The 24,194-nt window shown below is 40.2% G+C and overlaps 1 protein-coding gene across 1 annotated transcript in view; it reads left to right on the top strand.

Annotated features, from left to right (window-relative positions):
* Positions 1-24,194, top strand: part of HAO1 (hydroxyacid oxidase 1) — a 739,548-nt gene that overhangs the window by 461,373 nt on the left and 253,981 nt on the right. Inside the window, exon 3 of the mRNA XM_044056547.1 lies at positions 10,429-10,684. Within this exon, the coding sequence (XP_043912482.1) occupies positions 10,429-10,684 (256 nt within the window). The remainder of the gene's footprint in view (positions 1-10,428; positions 10,685-24,194) is intronic.

Raw genomic sequence — 24,194 nt, 5'->3', positions numbered from 1 at the left:
TACTAATAAATCACATTCAAAACCACCTATAAGATATAACTCAAAATTAAGTTACCAGTACTATTAAATCAAGGTAGCATATTCAAATAGACAGACAGATGTAACCTAATGCTATGCAACCAATGAAATTAAGTCAGATATTTCTATGGAAGGTCTTGATTCCCATGAAACACCTAACTTACGAAGACCCAGCTAGCTGCAGTTCTTGAAAATCTTCACACACACACACACACACACACACACAAAAAAATCTCTGTCTCTCTCTCTCTCTCTTTTATATTTACTTTTACATATAGGTTTCAGACACAAAGTCAAAAATCACATTTTTGAATGGCAAATGATCAAACAAATGAGTTTTGGTAACAAACCATTTTGTCCTGGGACATCTTCAGAGTGGGGTTAGATAAACATATTAGGAAGAGTAAAGAGGTTGGGGGGGGGGGGGGCGGTTAAATGAGAAGAGAGGGATGATTGGGAAGAAATGAGGTATGGATAGAGAAGGGCTTAAGGGGCTTATGCAAGTGTAACTGAGTAAGGAATCACATTTTGGAGTGAACTTGCTAAGGCAAGTACTACGTCCGAGACAACCTGTAGGTATTCCAGAGTATAGGTAGGTTTTGGGTTAATGGTGGTAGTTACGGGATTATTGGTACAAGTTCCCTTGCATTTTTGAATTATGCAGGAGTACTTGTCAGCAGGCATCTGACATTGTTTAAATGTATTTAAGCTGTTCAGGTACTGTGTCATTTAGCCATGGGATATTCTAATTACATGGTTAATTTGTTTCGAGGAGGCATTGCTGTGGCCAGTTAAAAGACTCTTCATGTAGGCAATATTGTTTTACTGTTGTGGTAGGTTGCCCCAGCATAGTCACGGAGTGGAGGCCTGGTGTTGGTTGCTGGATGTGGTAGGTTGCCCCAGCATAGTCATGGAGTGGAGGCCTGGTTTTGTTGGTGGGTGGATGGGGTTACGCTATAAGTTTTAAAGTTTTTTTTTTTACTCTTTCCCCTAGGTGGGTAGGGCTGTGGGGAAGTGATGCCACGGGACATTAATAGGAGCAGTGGGTCAATAGGGTTTCGGGATGCTGGGTGGGTTCTTTGATGGCATTTGTGTGTTTGCAGGCATTCAGACATTGGGGGAGGACTCCGTGAGTAATGGCCATTGTCATGGAGCAAGTTAAGCTGCCTTTCTCATCTGCCACATAGGTCCTGATTCCTTGGGTGTTTGCAGTGGTGAGGCAAGTACAACAGTATGCCAGTGGTTGTATCGGTAGAATAAATACAAAACAAAAAAAATTTACCTGTCTTGGCTTCTTCCAGTGGTGGTTTGGGGGGCTGGAGGGTGCCGTGATGGCTGTTTCTCAGGCTGGTAGATTTTCTTGGCTGGAATCGCAACAAGGTCTTTAGCAGATGCCACTCTACTTTTGCAGAATATTTAATTTTAACATTACAGGTTTTGTAAATAAAGCAGCTTGGCGAGTTCTGCAGGGAGGATGTTACTGCTGTGCATGCACGGTGCAATATATAATAAAAAAAAAAAAAAAAAAAAAAAAAAAAAAGGCCGGTCGCATGTATGGGTGCCCTCATTCAACTTTTACAATTGGTTGGTGGCAGTTGCAATTGGGGTCTTTTTGGGAATAAAGCTTCGGGCTCAGGCTCCTGGGACTGTTGCGGCATGTGCATTGAGTTTTGCAGTGTTGAAACATTTTTTTTTTTTCCCCCGCAGGCTTTGGGCATATTTGCTGTAGTGTGGGTTGGTGTCTACAACATTTGACCATGCTGATTTTGTGGAGTGGCCAGATATTACCTCACAGTGCTGGCCATGTTAATAAAGTGGTGGTTGAGCTAATCAGCGGCAAGTCATAGAAGTCTGGACATAGCGCCATGCAGATGACTTGAAGACTTCATACTCTACAGAACTTTCATGAGGCAGAGCCGATATCTTGTTGGGTTTGTAAGGTAGATATATTTGGAGAACATTGCTAAATGGTGCTTTGCTTCATAAGTATGTTAATAGGAATAAGAAAAACATTTTAGACATGTGGGTTTATAATGTAGTACAGAATGTCCAGGTCTTCACATTTTAGTCTGTTCTTCAGGGATTTGGTGGTTTGTTCTGCTGCTAGGTCGCGGAGATTACAGTTAATTTAAAAGGACCTGTGTTTAATTTTCAGTCTTGATACTTTTATGAATATGTCTTCTAATAGAAATCCTGTCATTTTAACAACTTTGCAAGTGGTAAGAGCAATAGTTAGCATCTGTAGTGGTTCCCCTTGTTGCTGGGTTGTATTCCCTGGGGGCTTCAATCAGATGAGTGGCGGCTTCGGGTTGTGAACTGGCTAGTGTCTCGCACTGGCTGAGTGGATAGAGGTGATGTGTTTGCGGTATAGCTGCTATGAGCTGAAGGGACGGATGGTTTTAAGGCATCAGATGACATACAGAGGTTATACTTGGCCAGTTTTGATAGAGTTGATTCGTGGTAAAGCAATGAAGTCACTTGCAGACTTTTGAGTGAGAGAGAGGGCAAGGTAGCTTCTATAAAGAACTTGCTTGGTTGATGGTTTTCTGAGCAGACAGAGGGTTTTGCGGGCTCTGAGGCACTCTGAACAATGGTTGTTCGTGGGTGCACGCTAAGGCAGTAATGGTGGGGTGGGGTGGGGGGAAGTACTGAATTGCTATAATCAGTGGTTTAGTCAGACTTCGAATCCATGTTCAGAATGTTCTGGTTAGGGAAGCTAGTTATGGTAGGAGATAACAGACATCTGAGTTGCAGTCTTCATGTCTCTCAGGAAATACGCTAAAGCAAACCTGTTAGTTGACCAGCTTTGATTGTAGTATGCAGTGGGTGTTTTGGAGTTGCTGTAAGGTCATGGCATACCTTTCAACTGTACAGAGGTTAGCGGAATTGTCAGATCTTGGCCTCCTTTATTTTATTTACTTATTCATATTTTTTTCCCCAAGACTGACGCTACAAGATAATGAAAGCGTTCCATGCAACAGAGGCAATATGCTAGTCAAAAGTCAAAAGTCAATTTACTGTAGAGCTGAGTTACAAAGTCCCTCAGATTGCGTGATTAGGACACTGTTGCTGATGGGCTAATTCGTAGAATGGCTAAACTACAGTGTCTTGTAAGCCTTAATTGTACTACTTTGACTAATCTCCCATTCCCCTTCATACCTAACTTCCCTAACTGTTTAGGCGCTAAGGGCAATTTTGTGCCAACACCTGCTGTCACGGACAGCACAGAGCAGGAGACCGGATGCATGTTTCCTTGTTCTAGCTTTTACTGTCTGTACGGGGAGGGGAAGAATCAGGGGTGGTGACATCACAGCATGGATGAGTTTTAGGACAGTCGTGGATGTCAGTTGGGGAAGAAACTGGCCAGACATCTGTCTGTATTCATTGGTGCTGATGACTTCAATGAATTGGAGACTGTAGCCTGCTTTGACAGGCCGGGATACATTTTTGAAAGTGAAACCACCACGGTACAGTAAGGTACTGTTGTAGTGGTAGAGAAGCAGTCGATTTAAAATACTTGACATGCAGTATTGTTCTATTCTTGGCAGGGACAGTAAATAGGGAGGACAATGACAGAAGTTGAGCATTTATTAATAGAATCTCATTGTTGTCATTTAAGATAACACCCTCTATGCTAAAGGTTTAGCATTTGCAGGAATTTATGCTGCATTCTTTACCAGTCCTTAGAACATCATAAATGTATTATGATTAGTAGATTGCTGCAGTTTGGAGTTGAATGCCGGAAGGACAGCTCTATTAAATAAGACAGCTAAATTCCTGGCTCGGAGGTAGGTGCAGGTGAATGATAATGGTGAGATACCATGGCAGTGTTAGTTTGCTGGTGGTGTAAATTTTGGGGCAAGAGGATTGTGGAAGTGACACATTGACCCCTAACTCCCAAATGGGGGGAGTTGAGAGCAGATGGATGGTTGCAGGGGCTGACTATTCATAAGGAATGTGGAACCAGGCTGGGCTTGGGTAGTAAAGCACTAATGATCACATGGGGTGGGGTATTGGTATTTGGGTAAGCAAACTGGAAGGTTATACTAATGAATTTTATTAGGATCAAATGTGGTATATATTAAGTTCATTTAGTGGCAGCAGTAGTTAAATACAGATATTGGTGGTTTATAATGACAGTAGTTTGAGTGACATTTTTATGGTTGAAAGTCGGGTACATTGTCCCCAGATTGGCCAGCTAGCTTCATACACACAGGGTAAGGGGTTGATTCTTATCTTTATTTTAGGGTCTATATTAGAACACCGAACATTCAAAATTTCGAGTGTTCTAATATCGAACCCTATTAATCGAAAATTGAAAACATCGAACATTCAGAACAGCAGATTTTTTCCTAGGGAAAAAATTTGCTGTTCCAAAACACATACACACAATACAAGCACACCAAACAAACAGCAATCCACACACATACACCTAAACTCTTACACCTAACCCTATACTAAACTATACATACACCACTAACTATCCACTTACCTTAACCCAAACCCTAATCCTAATGTCCGTCACTATTGCACAGTCACCTCTCCCGCGCCCTAACCCTAACTCACCTACCCCGCCCTAACCCTCACGTCCACACAATCGCACACTTACCTGACCCGCGCCCTAACCCTAACTCACCTAACCCGCCCTAACCCTCACATCCACACAATTGCACACTTACCTGAACCCAACCCATAACTTTCCGCCACAGCGCTGAAAATACAGAAGCAACAGAAATGGACAACCAAATTCTTTCCCTAGGAAAAAATGTGTTTTTCTGTTTCTTAGATATTGAAAATGGGAAATTTTGAACGTTCAGTGTTCTAATATAGACCCTTATTTTATTGTGCTAAATGTGTTCATAGAATGTGGTGGATTTGGAAGCACTGGTGTTGCAGTTTGACTGACCAAATGTTCTTGGCAGCGAATCAGTTGTTACCATGGGGGCTGAGCATATGATTGGTAGATCCATAATTGGGTGGATGGAGATTGATATCTAGGAGCATTGCAATTTTCATGACAGCAAGGTGCTTAATTTGATTTTTTTTGGAGATGGAGGTACAGAATGGCTGGCAGAGATGGCAAAGGACACAGCTTGTAAGTAGGCCTAAAGTAAGTGGATTGGACAGAGGATGCTGCTATTGGAGGTTCGGGACATTGGCAGGGAAAGCAGTGAGATTGTAGGTAATGACATGATTCCAGGTGTTCATTAAGGCCATTAAGTTTGTGTGGTTTGAGATTACGATGGCTTCAGGATGTGTGAGGCAAATTAGGGGGATGTGTGTAGCAAGTGTTTCATTGGCATTAAAGGGAATTTTGGGGTAGAACCTCGGTGGGATGGATTTAACAGCTGAGTTTGGGTTGGTTTTGGGATTGGCGAGTAACAAGGCTTCCAGTAATTTTAATATGGTAGGTATGCAGTTAGGCATGTTCGCTTTGGGTGGAGTTTTTAGGTGCATTTACAGTTATTTAGGCAGGTTACAGTGTTGGTAGGGGGCCCAAGATCTGATCTGGTGATAGGAATTTGATATGGTTCATAGGTCGTGGTAGCTATTGGTGATGTTACATACTAGGTTATGGTTTAGATGAGTACCACAAAGACCATTTCTTTAGGCTTGAGGGATTTTGGTAGGTAGGGTTGTTGGAAGCATTGCAGGTATAAGAGTGCATTGGGTATATTGTGGGAGTAGGGTACTTTGTTTACGTGGGTGATAGAGGGTTTAAGCAAGGCAGGTTTGGAGTTTGCCAGAATTTGGCCATATTCCTTTTCTTTCGGTTGTGACTAGGGTTTAGCCAGAAGGGTCCTTAGGAGGTACGGATTTGGGGGGGTGATTAAGGTTATGTAAGTGTTAGATGTTTCTAGCAATCAGCACCTTAATCAGGAGCATAGTATTGTGCTATTGTGAATTTGGTTGGTTTTTAGTGGTTTGATGTGTTGGCTTGGGTTGAGTGGGTAGATGGACAAACATTGAATACTGTAAGATGGGGTTTTCTGTGATGTTTGGGGCTGCAGATTTGATTTCAAGGGTTTATAGTTTCTGTGTCATTTGTTATGGCTATAGGTTGTCATTCCAGAAAGTTTCTGGGGTCAGCGAAGGTGAGGATGACTTCAGGTGCTGCGCTTGTATAGGATTGTTGGAAGAAGGGCTGGATGGCTCTTGGACGATTATTATATAAGACTGCTGTTAAGGGTTAGATGTTTAAATGCCATGATGGCCAATTAAAACAATTCATGTTTAGAATGTACAGTTGGTGTGATGTCAGGATTGTCATTGCACTGACATTAATGGAATTTCATTTTGGTTCTTACATTTAGTTGGGTGGTAAATTGGGGATGCAAGGTGGCATGAAGTTAGGCAGTCGCCTATGTACAGTTTGTGGTGGTGGGCTTAAGGTTTGGTTGTCCAAGTGGCTGGTAATGTCTTTTTAATCCTTCTGAGGCTTCCATTGGTTGGGAGGTTTGGATTAATTGGTCGTGTGTAGTGGTTATGTTGGGCTATGAGTTTATGGTTTGTTACATCAGCATAATAAAGGGATCTGTGTTTGTTTTCAGTTGTTTGGGTAACTGTATATATTGTTAGATATGTGATAGAGTTGTAGGTGGTGATGAAGCGGATCCAGTTTGGTTAGTGAGAATGGGGTATACTGAATGATGTTTGGTCTAAGGACTTAATGGTGGTTAGGTTGTTGGACTTTAGTAGAGAGAGGGGGAAAAGCTTTGTTAGGCTGGTGGGCGGAGAAGAGGGACAGATGTGCCGTCTTCTGTTCCCCCTCTGGTTAACCAAGTGGGGGTAAGGACGCTGCTTATTTGTTTGGAAGTTAGGTAAATGACATGAGTAATGGGATGCTACTTCATAAGTAAAATAAGTGGGATATGCAATTCAATAAATGGTAAATGCAGTGAGTAGTGGGATGCTGCTTCATAAGTAAATAAGTGGGATATGCAATTCAATAAATGGTAAATGAAGTGAGTAGTGGGATGCTGCTTCATAAGTAAGTGAGTAGGAGGTATGGATGCTGCTTACTGGGTCAGGATGAGCAAGGCACGCTGTCCTGAGCAACATTACATGGATGTGGATTTTGGAATTCAGTCAGCTATATTGTGTTTCAGTTCATTCTAATTAATAAATATTGGATAACAGTTATGTTTATGAAATTTAATAAAGGTCATCAAATGTCTTTCAGTGTGATGTGTTTCTTGAAGGGGACCGGGACAAATAAGGTTTGGTAATAAACCATTTTGTCCTGTGACATCTTCAGAGTGGGGTTAGATAAACATATTAGGAGGAGTAAAGGGGGTGGGGGAAGGAAAGGGTTAAATGGGAAGAGAGGGATGATTGGGAGGAAATGAGGTATGGCTAGGGAGGGGTTTAAGCGACTTATGCCAGTGTAACTGAGTAAGGAATCACATTCTGGCGTGAACTTGTTACACACCCTTCCTCCCTTCTTTTTTGGTGGTATAGTAGGGGCTGTGGCTATTTGTCAGTTTGCGTAGGTCAGAGAAGAGGGACAGGTGTTCCCTCTTCTGTTCCCTCTCTGGTTAAGCAAGTGGGGGTAAGGAAGCTGCTTCTTTGGTTGGATGTTAATTCAACAAGTGGTAAATGCAGTGAGCAATGGGAAGCTGCTTCATAAGTAAAATAAGTGGGATGCACAATTCAATAAATGGTAAATGAAGTGAGCAGTGAGACACTGCTTCATAGTAAGTGAGTTGGAGGTATGGATGCTGCTTACTGGGTCAGAATAAGCAAGGCATTCTGTCCTGAGCAACATTACTTGGATGTGGATCCTGGAATTCAATCAGCTATATTGTGTTTCAGTTCATTCTAATTAATAAATATTGGATAACAGTTATGTTTATGAAATTTAATAAAGGTCGTCAAATGTCTTTCACTGTGATGTGTTTCTTGAAAAATGTTCGAACCTTAGCCAATCATACAAGTATCAGACATTAAGTCAAAAACACATTTTTGGATGGCAAATGATTGACCAAAAATGTTTGCACATCATCCAATCAAAATTAAACAAAATAAAGTGATAACACGTATTTTTGTAGGAGGATCAAGCCACCCCTGCACCTCCCCCCACACTCACTGATAATTATATATACAAACACTGAGATGACAGTTCAGTGGGGAAAGTGTAAAGTTCCTGATCCTCAATATACAGTGATCTTACACTAAGTAAAGCCATCATTCTTCAGTCAAGTAAGTCTTTGAGTGATTGTGCTGTCATTCCAAAGGTCCGATATTCTGAACATTGGACCAGCTATCTACTTCCTATATGTTCATGCAGCCTCCGGCTGTTCTTTCTTGCTTCTGCACCTGCTCAACCTCAACACCAGATCCCACAATTACTGCTTACTGTGCTCCCACCCTGAAATAACCCTTTGTTTGGTGGTCTCCTGGCTTTTCAAGAATTCATCTTTTGCAGTAATTCACTTGTAGTCCCAGATGGCAAGATGAACACAGACCTGGAAACCATCATTCAAATGACAGCTGGATGAAGTCCTCAGCTATTTTAGTGAAGCAGATATTTTTAAATATTTATATTTTAGCAATAATCGGGCGGCTGCGGTGGTGCAACGGTTAGCGTTGCCACCTCACAGCAAGAGGTTCTCCAGTTCGATCCTCGGCTGGGGTGCCTTCTGTGTGGAGTCTGCATGTCCTCTCTGTGGTCGCGTGGGTTTCCTCCTGGTGCTCTGGTTTCCTCCCACATCCCAAAGACATGCTGTAGGTGGATTGAACACTCTAAATTGGCCCTAGGTATGACTGTGTGCATGTGTGTGCCTTCTGTGGAAGGTTGGGCACCGGGCTGGCGACTCGACACCGTTAAACTCTACTGCCAATCATGAGCAGACAGGTGATCCTCTGTGGCGACCCCTAACCGGGAAAAGCCGAAAGAAGAAAAAGGAGATTTTAGCTATAATCCATGACTGGGTAATTAAGTACAGCCGATAGTGAATAAATTCTGTATTACCTGCATTCAGTAATGTATCATTGCTAATATACAATAGCATTATTAAAAAAAATGATTCATCCTTTCCAAAGAATGTAAGTATTTAAAAGTATACAAAACATGTACTGTGCATGTTCTGTCTCATTGTGAATGGCTGCACAGTATGTTGCTGTCTCTGGGTTTTTTCTAGTTTAGATTTTTCAGAATGTTTAATTGTTTGTGTCATACTTTTGGTCTGTTCTTCATAAAAGATGTGGTTTTCTGGCAACTCATTGAGGACTGAAGGCACTAAAGAATGAGTGACATCTCCATTTCAGAAGAAAGAGGTTGCTAGGTATGCCATTTTCCCTGGTTGTAGGAGTATCCTAACATGAACATCCATGAGCTTTTTTTAATATATTATATATTAATCTGCTGCATTACGCAGTTTACTATCATATGGATTTTTTTTTATTTAAATTGTCTGCTTAGCCGTGCAGAGAAAGTAACTTAACGGGACTTCTTCATGTAGGGAATGTGCATTGTCTGAAAAGTAGGAAGGGTGTAATTCTAATGTACATCATTAATGACTGATATAAATCCTCATCGATTTACTGGAGAAACAAAACTTTTTAAAAGGAACAGGGAACATATGAGAAAAATTAGAGAGATTTTGCAAAACTGAACAGTTGAGAGGAATGGTTATCACTGTGTGATTGATCATATTACTGGTGACCATTCCTCTCCATATCCACAGTTTTGCAGAATGTCCCTGATTTTCCTCATATTTAGCCCTGTCTGTCATAAAATATCTTATGGATGGTGTTATGGACCATATTCAAATAGAATGCCCAGTCGCTCAGCAATACTTCAGTGGCCGGATTTCTTTCTGTTGGTATATGCTCATTTTACAATGGGCACGCTAACTTGGCTGTCCAATTAGTATGCGCAGTATTTTAATACTAATATCAATTTATTGTATAATTTTAGATGCTAACATAACAGAGTCAGCATTTTTTGAGTTTTACATTTGGTATAAATGGAGATGCAACCAGATCTGAACTAAACTTTATAGGTGACATAATATTACAGTATGTATATTTGTGGCCTAAGGATGCCTGTCATCATATCCCAGTTCTTTTTCTTCACAATTTACTTTTCCTTCTGATATCTTACATCAGTATTAGGAAACTAGGAAAGCCTGATGCCAATACAGCCATTTAATTTTTTATTAAATTAAGAGCTGTTAAAATCTTGAACTAATAAATGTGCTCTGATTGCTTTGTTGCTGATCTGTAACATTTATTGATTTAATAACCTTTATAAGCACTGACTCTAGAAACATAAAATGTGCCATACATTGTTTCTGAACTCTTGGCTATTTATATAAAATGTTTTAAAAATGAACATCGCATTCTGTCCTGAAAGATATGGTAATACATTTTGCAAACTGACTGCATCGTACTGCTTGTGAACAGCTTGCAGATCCCAAGGAACAGGAATGATCCTCAGTACCTGGGCAACATCGTCAATTGAGGAAGTTGCAGAAGCTGCTCCTGATGCCGTTCGCTGGCTGCAGCTTTACATCTACAAAGACCGAGAAGTCACAAAATCTTTGGTGCTAAGAGCAGAGCAAGCAGGATTTAAAGGGATCTTCCTCACTGTGGACACTCCGTACCTTGGAAGACGTTTTGATGATGTTCGAAATAGATTCAAACTCCCTCCTCATCTCAGGTAATCCTTAGAAATTGATTTAAGTAATTCACATTTATGGTAAACATGCACCACATCTGGGCAGTAGGTTCATATTATGTGATCTTTTCCACAAAATTGCTGCAGTAAGAAATTGAATGGTAAAGTAGGATTCTTTGTTTAGTGAGGCACACAATAACAATAAGTGCACCTTTTGAAAATTTAAAGAATGTTGTGCAAAGATACAATGTCATCAACATGAAATATCTGCTTTAATTCTGAATCATAGTTTTCAGTCTCATAAAAAAGCTAGTCCCATTGCTGTGCTTTACACACAAATCCTCATTCAGTTTCTGTTTTTTGCAGTACTATGCCCATAACCTTTACAAATTTAGGACCTTGGCTTGGACTATTGAACATTTTATGTTTTGAGCAAGGCCCTAAATCCATGCTTTTTCTAGGCATAATGAATGTCATGGCGAATCCTGAGCAAAACAGAACTCTCTTCATCTCCTAGCTTATGCTTCCTACTGGTTCATTGCTAAGGGCATACAGAGTACCCAAAATATAAGAGTTTATCAGATCAAATATATGCAGCCCAATGCCTTGATTGCTATCAGCAGAAAGACTGGCAAAATGCAACCTAGAAGCAGGCACAGAGACCTGGTACCAAGAACAGTCTTTCATTAAAAGCCTGGGACTGCTTCAAAGCCACATATATCTACCCACGGGTCTACTTCACTTACCTGAATGGCCACATCACCGACTTTCACTTTGCAGAGATGAAAGGACTGACAAACCAGAAGACCGACATCTGGAACACCGACATTCCACTCGAGGTAAGTAACTGCTTGGCCATCCTGTTGAACTTTGCCCCTTACCCCCTGCGGTAGTGCGAGCTCGGAGTTGGTATATTTAGTTAGGGGGATGTGGGGGGGGGGGTGAAACCAGCTACATGGGTGGGTTTACCTTTGTTCATTTTTTTTTTGGTATGGCCAAGCAGTTACTTACCTCAAGCCGAAAGTCAGTGTTCTGGATGTTGTTCTTCTGGTTTGTCGGTCCTTTCATCTCGGTAAAGTGAAAGTCTGTGATGTGGCCGTTTGGGTAAGTGAAGTAGATCCATCCCCAAATGCTGCCAACAAGTAATATTAGCTTTTAGTTACCTCACTTTTGACAGATAATGCTCTCTGTCCTTCACATCCTAATCAAGGTTGGTAGTCTTAGCTTTTCATGCAAATTAGCAGTGACAAATGTTCTGCTTCACACTTGTTTTTTGGACATCCAAAAATAAAGACATGGCTCCAGAATACATGCAGCAACTTTATCAGAATCTGTTTCATAATGACAATGGGTGTAGGATGTCTGAATCCTGACACAGACTAGATCCAGCAGATCTCATAAACCTATACATATATAACATATGCCTCTATTAAAACAATTACAGCTTCCATCTAATACTGAAGCAGATTTTATGGATAACTATGAAGTATTTAATAACACAATATTTAACGTCAGTTTGTGCATTTCTGAGCAATACTGCAGTAAGAAACAGTTTTTACAATTTAGAAATTTGTCAAATGCAAAAATATTTCAAATACATTTTATTTTTAGATAAATAGAACATTTTATTATTACAATGAGACTATGCTCATTAAATGCAATTCAAATTCAAATGTTCTAAATATTTTTGTCTGTGCTGCAGTCTGAATGCCTTGTTTACATTTTTAATTGTCTGTCAAACTTGGAATGCTTAGCTGAATGCATGGGAAAATCTGTTATCGACACTTTTAATGGTGATGTGTTGGGAACGTCTACAGAGAAGTCCCTATAAGGCAGTCTATCAAGATGTTTCAGATTTCTATAAATACACTCATGATTTGCTACTGGGGTTTCTGCAGATGCCTTTCGAAAGACCTATTTGACTATATCTCTCCAGACACTTTCCTGTGTACTTCTTTGCTGGAGGCATCATGAACACAGGTCTGTATTCAACACATTCGGTATAAGACATATTCAATTTAAATAAAATTCTTTGATTTCTGAACAGCAAATGGTTCTTATTATGAACAAGGAAAAGATCTGGGTTGCACATTCTATTCTACATGCCTTTTTTCTGCTTTGTTCTCTATCGGAGACTTGGATTTTCACTCAAATCCCCTCTTTTAAAGAAAATGAGAATATTGGTCTTTGGCCATAGTGTTATTTTTGTTTAGAAATTTCTTTACCTTTGTTTAACTGAAGTCAGGTTTTTAGTCTGAAGTAAAAAGATAGAGGTAGGTGTCCTACTCTTAAATTTATGGATGCTCAGTAATTGAAATGACAAAAATCATTCATTTTGCAGGTGAATATTTGTAAGTATGTATATATGTAACACAGCTACATGACAGGTGCTGTAATTGTTCTGAGTTTGTGATGCGTGTTTTGGACTAACTGAAATTCAAAATACTCTGAAAATCTTGTAAATACCATACTTGGATCCTGTATGCCATTGTTTGCTATAGCCACATCAGGAATCTCAAGTCTACAAAATCATTTTTATTAATCATATCACTACTTGACCATTAACTTGACAATCTAGGAAATTCAAATAATCATCTATACATATCATTTATCCACAAGAACAAAACTGAAACAATTCCATGATCTTCTTAGAATGAATATGTATCTGTGATTATTATGATACACATTGTAGTCTGAAAAATCTTGACCTCTTGCTCAGTTTGCTGAGACATTCTTGATCAATCTAACATATAACAAGCACTATTTTTACATTACAACACTCTTCAAGTATGATTTATGCATTTTCTTATGTATTCTTGTTAACATTTCATTATTGGCTGATTAATATGTTTTATTAGTTTTAAACAGAAAACCTTGTATGCTGTTTGTTTATTTTTTTATGCACAAAATTATGTTTGCATTTTTTTACATAGCAGACTTCTGTGGAAACTCTCATTGCCATACTTCAAATGTTGTCATCACCGTATCATTTTACATGCACTGTTACAATGTATGGGGCTTTTCCATCATAAACAGTCTGTGAAATTCTCCAGTTTACTTCCAGTTCTTCTCCAATTAAATCCTCCTGTAGATCTGGCAAATACAAATGGCTCAGCTTATCTGCTTTATGTATGGCTTTTCCTGGCTCATATTTCATAAGCAAATCATACCTCTATAATCTCAACAATATACACTATGGTCTTTGCACTGTTTGTAAGATGACTTTATACTTTTCAATTATTTAAAATTTGTTTAAATTATCATCTTTTTTCCCTTCATTTGTTCATGGAGCTATTTACTACCATATAGTGTGGTAAATAACTCTTTTTTTTCAGTCCAAGCCTACCTATCCTATCCTTTACCCTTAAGCAACTAGTTTACTATTTTGCAGAATTACTGCAAAGGTTTTTTTTGGTAGGCAACTTCTTGCAAAGTGACTGATTTGTTCAAAACAAAGTACTTCAATGTGGGGGGCTTCAGTCACCAAATGTTATATTTCAAAGCAAAAGTCTTGCTCCACACTCCAACACCATTCCAAAATTGATCTAACAATTTTCTTAATGACAAATTCACAACTGACAAGTTCTGAATGAACTTCAAAAGATATTGCATCATTCTAGGAGACGTTATTTGTCCTTGCTTGAATTCCTTTTTTTATTTTTGTTTTACATTCTCATCGTCTGCCTTCAAACCTTCAGATATTAAAACACATCCTATATATGTCAATTATCCAATGTACTCTTATTCAGCTTGGTGAGATTTTGTCTCAGTATTTTCTGTATTTTAATCAGTCTCGTATGAGGCTTACTTTTGTTCTGATCCCATAGTAGTAAGCAATCTATTATATTATCGAAACCTTAAAGCAAATCGGTGATTTGTGCAACAACTCTGTGAAATGTCTCCTCTACTTATGAAATACAAAATGAATATCTAAAAAGTGCTGACTTTCTCATAGGCAAATTAAAATTGTGGAGCTTAGTATTCCCTTATGAAACTTTGTTCGGGTATAAAAAATAGCTTGCTTATAACATGGCAAATACCACTTAGAGAAATAAAATTTTTGTCTAGTTTTTATGGGTTCATAGGTTCATAGGTAGGTACTAGGCTTTCTGCCCGAAGGCATTTATAAGCCTAGCTGGAATGTGTTGGCTTTCGCCGCCCGCTTAGATTAGTTCCCTGTGCCTCTTTCCAGCAGAGCCATTGAAGTGATCCCTGGGGTAAACTTTCTGTTTCCCATCCACTCGTCAAGGTTTCTCTTGAAGAGGGTTAGCAAAGAGCTCTGCCTAATGTAGATTGGAATCTTGTTCCAGAGCATGGGAAGTCTCTGGGACAGGAATCTATCCCTCCAGCACGTCCTATTTATTGTTGTGGTGAGGTTTAGATCCCTGGAGCATGTGGCTCAAGGGGATATGGTTTTCTTTAGGTGGAGCATGTCCATCAATTCTGGGTTGGACATGGCCTTGTAAGTCAGACAGAGATCACCTCTGAGTAGACGGTATGCAACCGAGTACAGCTGGAGTTTCTTCGGTCGAGCTGCATAGGGCATCTGCTTGAGGCCAGTGATCCTCTTGCTGAGTAACGTCTGTGGTCTTTCCAGTTGTTGCAGGTGTCTTGTAAGGTACATCCCAAATGGGGCATTGTACTCTATGATGGGTCTGATGAGTGATGCGTAGAGGGGCCCAATGACCTCTTTCGATCTGGATGCAAACCCTTTTGTGATTAGGTGAGCCACATAGAAGGATTTTCTAACCACTTTGGCAATGTGATTATCAAAGGAGAGGTTACTATCTACTTGGGTCCCCAGATCCCTTATTACTTCTTCTGTATTTAGGGGGCTACCACCTATGTGGTAGTTTGTGGGTACTTTGTTTTTTTCCAAAGGGGATGACTATGCACTTTTTGGCATTTAGCTTGAGGCCATGGTTTTGACACTAGGTATCTGTCTCAGTGAGACCCTTTTGGAGGATGTCTGTGTCAGTCGGACAGTCAATTATAGCCCCTAGTTTGCAGTCATCTGTGAACTTGGTCAGCCATAGTCCTCCTGTGCTTGCTTGTACCTCTGAGAAGTATATGCCGAACAGGAGGGGTCCTAGGACTGAGCCCTGGGGAATGCCACTTGTAACCGGTTTAGAGTCAGACCTAGCTCCTGCAACTCTTACTATGTGGGTTCTGTCCGTGAGCCAGTTGGCAACCCATCTTGGGACGTAGGGGTTTATGTTCAGGCTGGTGAGCTTGCCTATAATACCTGAGTGGGGAATGGTGTTGAAGGCCTTTGTGAGGTCTAGGTAGGCTGTGTGGACCACCTTTCCCATGTCTATAGCCTTTTTAACTGTCTCAAAGAAGTCCACCAGGTTTAGGAGGCATGATCTGCCCTTAACAAAGCCAATCTGGGTAGGGTCTAGTGTTTGGAGCTTTCCAATGTCTCTGCTAATGAGATCCATGATGATGCATTCCATAGCTTTGCAGACCAAGCTAGTCAGGCTTATAGGGTGATAGTTCCCGGGGTCCGTTGTGGCTCCACCTTTGTGGAGCGTGTTTAGGTGAGGGGTTAGTTCATCTTTGAGCTTGTGTAGGATGCAGCCTGGAACACCGTCCAGTCCCATTGATGCTGTGTTTTTGGCTTTGGAAAGTGCTGTTTTAACCTGAGTGTCTGTGATTTCAGGGGCACTACATTCTTCTGGTATAGTTATGGCCCCTTTTGAGGGTGGGGGGGGGTGAGGTTTGCACTGAACCTGTCTGCCAGGATGTTGGCTATATTGGTCGGTTCAGTGTATTTTGTGCCATTCTGCACTAACTCCGAGCAGATCTGAGAATTGCCACTTAGATTCTTGACACAGCTAAAGAATGCCTTGTGGTTATCTTTGGAGTCCATGGCAATTTTTCTTTCGAAGTTAGCCTTGGATGATTTTATGAGGGAACGTAGTTTCTTGCTGATACTGATCAGGGATGTCTTCTCTTCTTGGGATTTTACTCTTTTCTGTACTAGTTTCCTCCTTCTATTGTATAGCTTGTTTATGGCAGGGGTTCACCAGACTGGTTTCCTTTTCTTGGAGGAGTGAGTCTTGGTTTTGTTTGGGATATCACAATCCATGCATTCTTCTAGGTGCCCATATAGTGCATTAGTAAAGGATTTTGCAGCTTGGACAGCATTATCCTTTAGCATGGGGGCTTTGAAACTTCTCACCTCGGTCTTAAGTAACGTGAAGTTTGCTTTTGAAAAGTTTTTCATGGGGGTGGTGGCAGAATGTGGATATCCAGAGTGATTAGTTTATGGTCAAATCTAACCAGCGAGGGGTTGACCTCCGGTGTGGAACTTTGGTCGCCCATGTTGGTGATGACCAGGTCCAATATGTTGTCACCTCTGGTGTGGGTGTTGACCAGTTGATCCAGGGCGTTTGAGTTTATAAATTCTAGGAAATGTTGGGCAAGGGAGTTCGTAATTGAGTAGTTCTCCCAGTTAATGTTCGGGTAATTGAAATCATCCAATATCAGGGTGTTTGGTAGGACCTTTATGTTTCCCAGTGTTTCCAGGAATGCGGAGTGGGGGTCCTGGGACATGGTGGGTGATCTGTAGCAAGCTATAATTTGAATAGCAGTTTTGCCCGTTGTTATTTGCACGTGGATGATCTCTGAAGCATCGTGCTGTGCCACTAACCTGGAAGTGTGGGTATCCTTGATGAATATGGATACTCCCCCGCTTTCTGTATTTCGGTCTGTGTTTTGTGGCCAAAATGTATGGTATGAGTTGTAGCCTGGTAGTGCTGGGGTGCTCTCTGGAGCCTTAAACCAGGTTTCTGTTACTGTTTTTGGAGAGTAATAATCATATAAACCCTCCATCCAGGTAGTGTAAAATGTCTCTCCTCTATGCAATTAGTCTTCTTCTGAATTTTGCTCTGCAGAGTTACTGGATCTTTCTTTGGAGTGTGTCTAAATATGATAAGTTCCAATTTTATTCTTATACCGAGAAGTAAGCACTTAATATAACAGCAATCAGACCAAATAATAAGTTTATACAAAGGTGTCTTTGTACTGGTCTATTCTGGATAAAGTACTTGGATCTTTTCAGCAATCAGTGCATTGCACTCTACTCCATTTTCTAATTTCAGTAGCATACTTTGGTTATAATTTAAGATTGTTTTCCCAGTTTTACAATAAGAGTTATATTTTTTACATGCTTTGATCTTGGAGCTGGTTATAATAATTATTGGAGTCATGCCTTAGGAGTGCATGGCTATATTACCTCACATGTAAATAGCTTGCTTTGGTATATGTCTGGTGTGTCCAGTATATAAGTGTTGAATGGTGTTTGATTTGAGTGAGTGTGCATGTGCATGTGTTGTCATTGTGTGTCTGGTGTAATGTACAGACTATTTGATGTGTGCATAATTCATTGGTGTTTTTTTTCTATGAAGTGGCTGTGGATTAGTCTATTCACATTATTAAGAGCTATACCCTGCTGTAGAATGTAAACCAAAAAAAAATCTGTCTCTTGTCAAATAGAGCTGGGCATTGCTAACTGAGAGGGAATGGCTAATTCTCTCTACTAGTGACTGTATGGCGGAACTAAGTCATCTATAGGCTACTTTTTTTTGCTGAAGACTGGGTGGCTACTTTTGCCTCATATCTGGTTTTGGTTGATTTGATCAGAGACTAGAGTTAAATGTAAAATATATGGGATCAGCAAATGTGGCTATATCATAGTTACCACCTTACTCATAAAAGTCTTTATAATGAAACATGGAAAGAAGATGCAACTTGCAGTAGATGTAGTTGATGTAGATACAGTACACATGTTCTTTGAGCATATAAAGATACATTATATATCTGTATTGATTACAATATGCAAAAAGATGAGAAAATTACAAATATTTGTATAATGGTCATACGAGACAAACAGCTCGAACAAGAAAACAGGATATTAATAGGATTAGTTTGGCTTCAGTTGCTAAATTGCATATATCTACACTAGAAAACATGTTATATAGAAACAAAATTAGCAAACGATATTCTAAGTTTTATGAAAACAATGAATATTCAATGAAGATTGAAGAGAATGAAACAGGACTATGAAGAGAACTATATAATAATTATTAGTTAGATTTATAAACCACTATTAGTGGCATCTGCACTCTTGGAAGTGGGAGATTATTCTAGAGGAGCAGCAATCTCTGGGAGACATATCTGTCTCTCCGACATGTTCTGTTAATGTCACAGGCTAGGTTGAGATCCCTGGAGTGTGTTGTACAGCATTTCCATTAGGGCAGGGTCACAGACTGCTCTGTAGGCCAGGCACAGGTCATCTCTCAGCAGCCTGTATGATACAGAATAAAGTGACATGGCTTTCAGTCTTTCCATGTAGGCCATGTCTTGGAGGCCCTGAATTCTCTTGGTTAGAAACCTCTGTGGACTCTCCAGCTGCTGCAGGTGTCTGGTGAATGACATACAGAAGGAGCATTGTACTCTATTAGTGGTCTGATAAGGGTCAAGTACTGTGGAGTTATGACCTCATTGATCTTGGATGTGATGCCCTTATTTATTAGATGTGTAGTGTAGAAGGTTTTCCTTACCATTATGGACACATTGTGATCTAAGTTTAGATTTATATCAACTTGTGTTCCCAAGTCTCAAACCATTGTATTTGAGCTTAGAGGGGTATTATCTATATCGTAAATAGCAGGGGCTACTTTTTTGCCAAAGGGGATAATGAAGCATTTTTTGTGTGTAGTTTTAGTCCATGGCTTTGGCATCAATCATTTGTCTGTGTCAGTCTCTATTTTAATTTGTTGACATAGCTGGGGGACTCTGTGATTGCACCCAGTTTACAGTCATCTGCAAATCTGGTAAGCCACAGGCCATCTACTTTTGCCTGGACTTCAGAGAAATAGATTCCAAACAGTAGAGGGCCCAGTACAGATCCTTGTGGTACAACACTGATAACTGGTCTACTCATGAAAGTGGACTCCCCAACTTTGACTGTATGCATTCTGTCGGAGAGCCATTTGGCTACCCATCTAGTTATGAATGGATTAATTCCCAGCTGGGAGAGATTCTAATGATCCCTGAGTGGGGGATTGTGTCAAACACCCTGGCTAAATCAAGATAAGAGGTATGTTCTGCTTTCCCCACTTCCAGGGCTTTGGTGACATTCTCAAAGAAGTCAACCAGGTTTAATAAGCAAGATCTACCTTTGACAAAACCAAACTGGGTTGGATCAAGAGTTTAAAGGTTGCCTGTGACCTAGTTGATTAGGTCCATGATGATTCTTTCCATGGCCTTGGAGATAAGGCTGGTCAGGCTAATGGGTCTATAATTCTCAGAGTCGGTTAATGGACCCCTTTGTGTAGGGGGATTACTGTTGATGTTCTCCACAATGCCAGCACAAAATCAATGCTCAGTCTGTGGCTAAACAGGCCGCAAAGTTGTTCTGCTAGGTCTTGTTTAAATGGTTTAGTAAGCAGCCTGGGATGTTATCTGGTCCCACATAGACCATATTTTTGGCCTTGTACAGTGCTTGGCTGACCTGTTCTTTGGAGATACTAGGTAGAGGACTGGTGTCAGGAATGGTATGGGGTATGACTTGTGGAAAAAGGGGAGTGAAATTATTGCCAAATCTGTCAGCTAGCAGGTTGGCAATTTCTTCAGGTTCAGTGTGAGTGGTGGCATCCACTGTAAGTTCAGTACACAGCTCTGCATTCCCTTTGAGGTTTTGAACGTAGCTAAAGAATGCCTTATGATTGGCTAGGGATGCTAGTTTAATCTCGTAACTAGCTTTAGAGGACTTTACATTTCTGATTTGCTTGTTTAAGCTGTGGTGGGTATTCTTCCTTTGCTGAGTAAGTTCTCTATTGTTGTTAGATATCAGTTTCTTTCTTTTATTATATAACTTATTTATACTTACAGTCCATCAGGGTGGCTTGTTTTTACAAAAGACCCTGGTTTTAGTCCTGTCAGGTACAGCAGAGCCAATACATTTGTTTAAGTGGCTATATAGGGCATTTGTGTACTTCTGTGCATAGGAGTCATGGTTGCCTGTGTTAGCAGAGGCTATGAAATCTTTTATACCATCGCTTAGAAGGCGATAGTTTGTTTTGGAGAAATTTTTCAGGTTTTTTTGCTCCTGTGGAGGTTTCAGGTCTGATCTTCACTTCAAACAAGACAGATTTGTGATCTGACTTAACCAGGGAGGGCAACATACAGGGGGTAGTACAGTGACCCCCCCCATGTTGGTGAGTACTAGGTCTAGGATACTTGAGCCCCTTGTGGGGGTGCAGACTAACTCTTCCAGGGCATTTGAATTAACAAAGTCCAGGAACCTCAGAGTGATTGTGTTTATGCTCATGTAAGCTGCCCAATCAATGGATAGGTAGTTGAAATATCCCATGGCCAAGGTGTTTGGCTGTATATTGAGCAATTCTAGCAAGTGCAGGAAGGTAGTATGTTTCTCTTGGTTCATGATGGGTAACCTATAGCTAGCTATGATGTGGTAAGATATTTTACCTATAGTTAATTGGACCAGGTGTAGCTCAAGAGTATCGTACTGTTTCACCCAGTCTCGAGGTGTATCTGGATTTAATGAAAATGGATACACCTCCAGCTTTGGTACTTTCACGCTTGTTTTGGAGTCTGAACTTGTGGAAGGCATTGTAGTCCTGTATGGCCAGGGTGCTCTCTGTGGCTTTGAACCAAGTCTCAATGACTGCACAGACTTTAGCATCTTCCAAGGTGAGGAGTGCTTCCAGGAGTGCAGTTTGCTGTTTAGGCTCCAAGCATTAATCAGCATGACCTTGATTTTGTCTCTAGTATACTTTTTTACGTCAAACGTTTTACTGTTTTGACATAGCCTAAAAAAGGCACTATGGAGGAACAAGTGTATTTGCAAGTATCTGAAAGCCTTGAGGAGACAGGTGAATGCTATCTCTGGCAAAGCATCATGGTCTGTCAACCATGTCTTCCTAGGCTGACAGATACTGAATCCCCTTGGAGTGACACCAGAAGCTAAGCCAATTGTTGAACTCAATCATTTTTTGTCTGTACTGTGGTATCATTGTAGGTGAAAGTAGAATGCTGCTTAGGGCTAGGGACTTGCCTGCTTGGCACACATAATCTGAGAGTTCTATCATGTCTCTCTTTGTATAGTCCAGAGAGGTACATCTGAAGTCATTCACTCCAACATGTACTATGACAGAGTCATACTGGTAATTGTTGCTGAGTGACTTGAGTGTGTAAGTGACTTGACGGATCCTGGCACCTGACAAGCAGCTGACTGTTACCTTCTCCTTGTCCAGCCTGGTGAGAGGGACATATGTTTGCCTCACTATTGAGTCACCTATGACCAGGACATTTGGTTTTGAGTTGTTTTGCCTTAGTAGGTTAATTGCTGAGACACTGATATGTGTGTTATGTATACTAGTGGATTCTGTTTGTGTACCAGTATATGTGGGTTGTTTGCGCTTGGGAGGTCTGTGGTCTTTTGGTGGGCTCTTGTTGAGTACCTCTGTGTATGTGGGTTTATGTGTGATGACTTAATCTTGTGTAATATCAGGGATGGAAAGTGGGACAACTATGCTCAGTGCTTAGCTGAGCTGCTGCAGTGCAGAAGTGCACATCTGAGTTGCCCAAAGAGAAACAGGGAAGCCTGAATGGTTTCACTGACTGGTGTTTATGAAAAAAAAGTGTTTCTAGGCATTTGCGTCTATACAAGGCACCTCTAACCTCCATTCAGTGGTGTGCAACTATGTGGAAATATGAGGCAAACAGTTTAAATGCAAACTATCAATAGGAAAGCCCCACACAGAGCCTTTATTCTAGCAATTCCCAACTCAGGTGGGTCCTGAGCTACGTACGTCTGCCACAAGGGTGCAGGGAGACCCTCTTAATGTACAATGGCTGGTTTTAGTGCTCAAGTGATGCCAATCAGTCTAGATTCAGCAAGTCTGAATCTAGCCTATGCTATTTAAGGCAGAAATAGCAATGATACAAATTGCAGAAAGAAGAAATCACAGCTGAAAAAAAAGGTTACATATTAGAAACACAAAAGATCTAAAATGCGAATCTATGTACATCGATACATAAAGGTCGATGTACATACGCAGCGAAACATGTAAATGTCAAAAATAAAAATGCCGAACGTGTTTCCTAGCCAGCAATGCGGTGGTGGGAATAAGGAAATATATCATTTTCCCCACTGTAGTGCGGTCTCGGAGTTGGTATATTTAAGAAGGGGGTGTGGGGGGTGCAGGGGTGCTTGCCCTCCTGCATAAGCATGCTAATGTATTTTTTTTTATTTTGTACTTACCTGCGTGGCGAGTTTTGCTGACGAAACACGTTCGGCATTTTGATTTTTGCCATTTTCGTGTTTTGCTGTGTATGTACATCGACTTTTATGTGTCGATGTACATACATTCCTGTTTTAGATCTTTTGGGGGTTTAATATAGACCCAAAAAAAAACAGTAAAATGTTCGGTAAAATACAGTTTACAAAGTGCAAATACAGGCTTAAATTATACTTATTTTTAGAAGATTTCAGTGGATGCCTTGGATTTCTGTTCAGATGCACTCCAGACATCTGGCTAAGAATGCCAAACTCTGAGCAGCAGAGATAAACTGAGGTGTTCAAGAATCCATATTTCATAAAACAAACAAAAAAACACCAGTAGCAATCGTATTAAAAAATTCAAATTTGCCAAACAAAAAAAAAATTCCCGAATTAATCTGGTGTGTTGAGTCAAATTTCTCTTTTTCAAGCTGGCGTAGAATTCTACCAGTTCCCATTAGCCTTCTCATTTGGAATCAGCATGTTTCTCCATGGGGAAGGGTTTTGGAATTCAGCCCTATATAGTGATATTTTCTTTTGAAAATGCAGATTGAATAAATATTCACTCTTGTATTGTTTCTGACTCATTTCTCACTTCTGCCTTGGTTTTTCTCAAATGTTTGCCTGTCTGAAACTGAGTCCTGTCTATATTTCCTTCTAGTAAATTTTCAATCTATTTTCAGTGTCTCATTTTGTTTCTTTTTTGCAGGATCTGAATGTTTTGCAGATTTTTCTTCACTGACTTTTTTTTAAAGAAAGAGTGACATCAGCAGCAGTCTTATGGCAGAATTGCTGACCTTTTCAAGTTCCAGTCTGAATTGCAAGGCAAATAAAGGGATTCTTTTTTTATGCAAATCTTTTCTCACTGAAATCATTTTTTGTCTGGCATTAATAAATGTATCAGGGCTGTTGTGCATTATTCTATTATGGATATTTTCCCATTTTAATTGTCTGATTTTCTTACATATTTTCACTGAAAATTCCTTTCTTTGGAAGGAATGTATACAACTTAGGAAAATGCATTGATCCTACTTTTTCTTCTGTCAACATTCCAAGTCAGATAATTATTTTGCAATCTACACATTTTTCAGAATTTGTAGTATTTTTAAAAGAAACTTTCACAAAAGGTCAAAGTTTATTATAACAATAACTGTGCTGTGGTGTTCTGCTTTTTTCGTAACCTGCCAATTTCTTGATGTAGCGTACATGTGTATGGGACTTACATTCCCATGCTTAAGC

The sequence above is a fragment of the Protopterus annectens genome, chromosome 1.part2 (assembly GCF_019279795.1).
Source record: "Protopterus annectens isolate FY-2018-M chromosome 1.part2, PAN1.0, whole genome shotgun sequence".
NCBI classification, from domain to species: Eukaryota; Metazoa; Chordata; order Ceratodontiformes; family Protopteridae; genus Protopterus; species Protopterus annectens.
Note: the sequence above shows the minus strand (reverse complement) of the source record. Positions and strands in the feature narration are given on the sequence as shown.